Raw genomic sequence first — 6,505 nt, forward strand, 5'->3', positions numbered from 1 at the left:
ATGAATGAAACTGACATTTCAAGACCCTGGACGTTTTATACCCTCATGTTGGGGAAAGGACTGTAGCTACTTCAGCAGTAATTCAACAGTAGGCATTCTTACAAGGCAAAGGATGTAATTAGATGAACATTTTAAATCCAACTTTCTATCTTGATTGTGATACAAATTCACACACAAAAAGTCACTGGACTTGGGCACACTCACTACTAAATAAACATTTAGGAAACGGAATCCAAAATCTTCCATCTGCTAAATATGGGGGAATCCTACAGTGACTAGAAAATGAGTTAGTTTTTAATGACAAGCAAGTGGACAGAGAATCAATCAGATAAGCAACGGTTTCCCCCATACAAGTGAAAAGCAACAATCAGCAAGGAATCTAGGCATCATAGTAAAAAGTTCTTGTAATCCAATCACATCATTAACTTGTTCAAGTATTGTATATGAGAAGGTAAGCACTAGGAAAATGTTGGAAACAAGAACAAGTAATAAACCATGAAGCAACCAGGGATATATGCAAAAAGAAAGTGCAAAATCAAAATCTTCTGTGCCTATCAACAAAAAAAGAAAAGAAAAAAGTTTTGTGCACAATAGAGATTTCCACAAAATTTGGAAAAAATAAAAATAAAAGCTAAAAGAGATGATTAGGACACTAGATTATAAAACCCAAGTACAACAAAGAAACACATTCTCTCTCTCTCTCTCTCTCTCTCACACACACACACACACACACACACAAGGCAAATAATAAAAAAGGAGCAAAAAGAGGCACCGTAAGATGAGCTTGCAACACAGGAATGAGAATTTTTTTAGCAGGCTTGCAACCTAGGAATGAGAATGGATGCTGCCATTTATTATTCTTGTATTTAGATGCATCAGAAATCAGAGAGTCACATTAACTTCCCACTCCCAAGTTTGGAAATGAAGGAATGGAACAAAAGATCAAGTTTCTCCAGCTTCTCTGGGTTTAACAAAAAATTTAACCCAAATTCCAAAATTGGTCCAACTTCCATTTCCATGGTGGGCAGTAGCAGGATGGAATAAAAGATTTAAGTTGTTCCCTCTTTCTTTAGGTTTGACAAAAACCTAATGCAAACCCCAAAATCTTTCCAACCACAACTGGCAACTGAGTTGGAAACCCCAACCAAAATATAAACCAAGCAACACCAACTCTCAGTATCCAAGAGATGTACAAGAACCCTATTTGAAATACCCAAATCTGTTCAAATGTGTGTAACTAAATCAGAAATTCCAACAAAAATTAACTTAGGCACAAAGAACACACTTACCCTAAGACCATACTCAACAAGGGAGTGATGCAAAGAGAGAGAGAGGGTGAGTGAAACTGAACTAATGAGATAGAGGGAAGTGACGAGAGATGCCCTCATTTTTGTTTGCAAGAGGAACTTGAATGCAGTTTCAACTTATACAGGGAATTTGACATTTTTTTTTTCAATTACCAACCCAAATGAGAATGAGATGCTCACTTTTCAATGCTACAAGGGGATGAATTCTCATAATCATTCTGGATCATGTTACCTATGTGAACCTTATAATGGGATAGCAAGGGACAGGAACTGCATTCCACATTCCACTGCCACCAAACAAACAAGAATCTCTGAACTGCAATTTAAGTAACGATGATTGTTGCACTACACTAGAGAAAAAAATGGGGGCAAGGTTTCTTAACAGTCCATGACCTTGAAGTGGGTTGATAGAAGGAATGATGGAATGAAAGTTCCAAATTTGGGACAAAACCATTATCTCTGCCTCTAGATTAAATTCCATTATCCACTAAAAGAATACTCTTTCTCCTAGCCTAGCCAGCATTTTAACGAAGTTCAAGAAAATTACTAAATCTCTAAAAAAGAGGCTTCTATCTCTAACATCTCATAAATAAATTACAAAATAACAAAAAAAAACCTTCTCATCAAATTTTTTTTTCTAAACCTTCTTATTTACCTATCAAAAAAAGAAAAAAAAGAAAGAAAAAAAAATTACAAAATAACAAAGACTTCCAATAACCTCAATTCATCCTTCTCATCAAATTCCTCTGACATAAACCTTGTGTAGCAAACTACCGCAGTCTTCATAAAAGCCTAACATTCCATATGATATTCAGATATTATTCCCAGATCATGCATGATGCTAAAATATCAATAAAGTTACATAAAAGTATGATATTGACTACTAAGATCAAAGCATTGTGTGTCCAAGTTAATATACATTTAAGCAGCTTTTGAAGAAAGGAAACAATTTACTTGGTTAATAATGGGTGCAAATATTACACAACAAAGTTATCACTTAGATGTATCTATACTGGTATAAATTCAATAACCTCAGACAAAATCCAAGTAGCAATATTCAACCACCTAGGAGAGCTTCAGGTCCGGCTCAAATGTCAATGGGTTGAGACGGGGATGAGGTAGGCCCTAGTTTGATTCCATATACCAAATAGGGGAAAAAACATTAGCTATAAAAAAGATAGACATTGAATCACCCAAGAAAAGAAAAGAAGCTGATTTGTAGCAGCGCTTAACTTAGGAACACAGAGAGAACTATGAGAGGCAAGTTTTATCCCATGCTGGAACTCAGCAGGAAGGTGTGGCACCAATTACAGGGCCCAATAAAAAATAGGAACGAAGACAGGTCAACTTGTACTATCCCAGATGATTTTTTTTTTTTTTTTTTTGATAAGTAAGCACAAATTGTATTGTACTATCCCAGATGATAGCCATTATAAAACACTAAACCATACATAGAAGGCTTGGAAATGAACAAACTTCGACAGTGTTGCTTGTACTTTCCTAATTCTAACTTCTTAGATAAAATGTTTGTGAAGGAAAAGAAGCAACCAGCTTCATTAAAAATTTTAATTTAGTTTCTTCATTCCTCCTGATAGCATAATCTATCACAACTGCATTGAAGCTTATTTATAAGTGAATCATTCAAATGGAAAACTACTAGGCAATGCTGTGAAGATAAGATATGCTTGAAAACAGGGAAAATTTGTGAATCGAGAAGAATTATCATTTACAAAGCAAAATTGAAACTTTCCAAAAAGAAGAGAGCTCATATATGTCATTTTTATTTGAAATGTACAATACAAAAAAGCCACATGCCCACCAAAATCTAACCTTTTTTTTTTTCTTTTGTACATGAATTATCCAAAATAGGAGAACCAATCAACAACACCCAACTCACCTCCACAAAGGACCAAGTGGCGTCACAGAAAAACATATCTCTTGCACACTTCATCTCCCTCAAACTCTTCCACAGTTAATGTTTTCCCTGCAGAGTCTGAACCAAACTTGAAGCATTTCTCCTAACCTTCTCATTATCATCCTCTACCAAGCCCATACAAATCTCTAAGACCCCTTCTTTCATCGTCTCCAAACACATCCCATCCCCATTGCTACACAGCGAATTCAGAGTCATCAGTGCATACTGTACACCCCGCGAGCTTCCATTTCTCAAAACACGCACCAAAATCTTTACGCAACCATTGAATTTCTCCATCTCTTCTCTTCCTTCCTTGCACTTTGCCAAAAGGCCCAGAACTTCAACTGCCCTCTCCAATCCCGAATCTGCAATTCTGATCAAAATCGGTACCGCCCCACATTCAACAGCCCTTCGCCTATTATCCGGGAACGAACAGATAGCATATAGTGCCGTCGCAGCCTCTTTCTTCTCTCTACCTTTCCCGTCTCGAAGTAGCGAAACAAGCGCCCTTATAGCATATGGGTATGTCCCAATCGTGGCCCTGTTCACTTCTACCACCGCCAAACTCGTCAACATAGTGGCCGCCACCGCCCTGCAATCGGGGGACCGGCCGTGCAAAGCGGCGACTATTCGACCGATAGCGCCTTCCGCCACCAAACCCACCTTGTTATCGTCATCCAAACTGAGATTCAACAGTAGCGAGAGCGCTTTCTCTTGCAGACTCGAATCCTCCGAGCCAACACAGTTCAGCACCGCCGAAACCGCGCCTGACTCGGTCAACCGCCGACGGAAAGCCGGGTTACGCTTGGAGAACTGATTGAGTTGGTCGAGCGAGTGGAGCTTGGAGTGGAGCGGAGAAGACGGTGAGGTGAGAGTAGCGATTAGGGTTTGGGGCTCCGGATGAGGCTGTGGTTTTGGAGCAGACACAAGGGTATAGTTGGAAATTAAACTTCTCAGAGCATGGTTAGGGATGAGAGAGGGGTGCTCAGAGAGAGGCAGTTTAGTAATAGGACACGTCCGGTGACCGGAGTCCAGCCACCGCTGAATTGACGACCGATCAAAAGTATGACCCGACGACAGTATAACCGGGTCGGACATTATCTCCAAAGAAATCGGACACTTGAAATCGTCGGGAAACTGAGTCGCCATTCTCAACTCGCTCCTCCCTCCCTCTCTCTCCAAAATTGACTCCTCTTTCCAACTCAGTAGAGGGTTTTTGAGGTTTTGGTCTTTCCTTGTAGGGCAGACAGAAGAAATAAACCTGAGGCTGAGAACCCTAGCCTGTGACGTGGGTATAAAGGCGACCTCAGTTACCATAATACCCTTGATGTTGACCGGGCTGTGGTTGACATAGGATTTGAAGTTGGAGGGGTACTTTGGACCGCCCATTACCGTTATGGTCTCTTTTTTCAATTTCGTCGGTTACTTGCCGGAGGCAAAGAAATGGGTTTCCTTTCAAAGGGAGAAAACTCATCATTCCTCTTAACCTTTTCCATTAATGACAACAAAAGCAATGTTTTCAGTATATGCTTTAAGAGGGGTAGTTTCGCCAATTCATTGCATACTCACAGATTTTGGACAGATGGCGATTATAGAATGATTCAAATGAAGTAAAAATTTTAACTAATCTTCGGTGGAATTGACTGGTTCATTTTTTTAATTTTTTTTTAATATTGGATGTGATTGCTTGAAAATCATGGGCCTTGCAAGTTGCAACGAGTCCAAATTTTTATTTGGAATTTGTAAATTGTACAACGAAATTCCAAACAAATTCTACTTAAAGATTTTGTCCCTATCAGGGAAGGATCAGCCATAATATTATTTAGAATATATTTTAATTATTTTTTGTTATTTTTATTTATTTTTTAAAAATAATTGTATAAATAAATGGCCCAAATAAGACAGTTTGAGACACCATCTTTATATGCAAGCTGCTATTTTATTGATATGCTAATGCGAGAAAGCTACTTGCTTTTTTAAGACACAGAATAAATATTTTCAAAATTTATGTTGTCTTATTAAGGAAGTAATTTACGAAGGAAATTAAAGCACTCCTACATTTGTTAGATGAAAAATGAAAATGAAGAGAGATGGACAGCTGTGATGAAAGTGATGGATTAGATTGAATCAATGAATCCAGCGAGAGGGACTAGCTGGGGAGTGACGGATGGATTAGAAAGGTCGAAGAATGTGAGCCTCTTAGAGCACAAGACTGCCGACGCGTTCCTTTTAGGCTTTAGCAAATAGCCAAGCCCCTTTGGGTTTGAGGGGCTTTGTCGTGAATGGCCATGTGGACCTCCTCCTCCTCCTCTTTCTTTTCATTTCCTGTTTCATATGTCACTCATCAAACCACGTGATCCATGAGCCTGGGCTACGTGTGTGGCCTCTTTCTCTTCTTCATTTCATTTCTCTGTTTGTTGTTTTCTCCTTTAATTTATGTCTTCTGCTCCCATGTCCACCCCCCTCTCTTCTATGTTTAAGTGGTGGTTTAAGAGAGAGTCCAAGTTCAATCATCGAAGGCATGCCACAGAGAGCTCTAAAATTTTAATTTTGTTTCTCTAGGGTAAGTGGCTTAGGTTGTTTTTGCTACTGCTTCCTGATGGCTTATGCCCATGTCCCATCCCTTCACTGTTTTTTCCTTTTCCTTTTCCTTTTCCTTGTTCTTCTCCCTTTGTCAAATAAACACCCGCAACTGTTTTTCTTTCCTTGCACAACTTTTTTTTTTCCTTTTCCAATATCTTTCATTTTCTCGGCCTTCAAAGTTTTGTAATGGACTGGAGGCCCCGCCACCACGAAGTTGGAGGATTATAATATATTCTTTGTTTTGCCCGGTGACTTTGAAGAAATTGGAAAAAGAAATTAGAAGCATCTTTCATATCACGGGTGGGCTTGAACTAATTAGGTGAAAGGGCTTCAACCACAAGTTTGTTGAACTGGTTTTCCAAAAACTACTTCTTTATAAAATTAACAATATTTTTTTTATACGTTTTCATGTGAAAAAAATGAAAGTCTAATAAAAAAAAACTAATAATATAATATTTGGAAAGTGAATGGGATATGAAAGAGTGAGGGTATTAATATTGAGTCATAGAAACATCACGATATTTGAAGTTGGTCACCATCATATTTAGTTATGATCGTTAATGACCACTCTTATTGCAATCAAATCTTATTACTATCAATCTCCCCACCGCTATGATCGATCATCATCATTGTCACTCTTTTTCACAAATCATTTTTGTGACACTTCTACCACCGCCTTTGATGAAGAAAATTGAGACCT

The 6,505-nt window shown here is 38.4% G+C and overlaps 1 protein-coding gene across 1 annotated transcript; it reads right to left on the reverse strand.

The window, feature by feature from the left end:
• Positions 1 to 3,008: 3,008 nt before the first annotated feature.
• Positions 3,009 to 4,713, reverse strand: LOC100852694 (U-box domain-containing protein 8). Its single transcript, XM_003635593.4, has one exon. It carries the CDS (start codon positions 4,609 to 4,611, stop codon positions 3,280 to 3,282), a length of 1,332 nt encoding a protein of 443 aa, XP_003635641.2. The 5' UTR covers positions 4,612 to 4,713; the 3' UTR covers positions 3,009 to 3,279.
• Positions 4,714 to 6,505: the final 1,792 nt, after the last annotated feature.

The sequence above is a fragment of the Vitis vinifera genome, chromosome 10, assembly GCF_030704535.1.
Source record: "Vitis vinifera cultivar Pinot Noir 40024 chromosome 10, ASM3070453v1".
Classification (NCBI taxonomy): Eukaryota; Viridiplantae; Streptophyta; class Magnoliopsida; order Vitales; family Vitaceae; genus Vitis; species Vitis vinifera.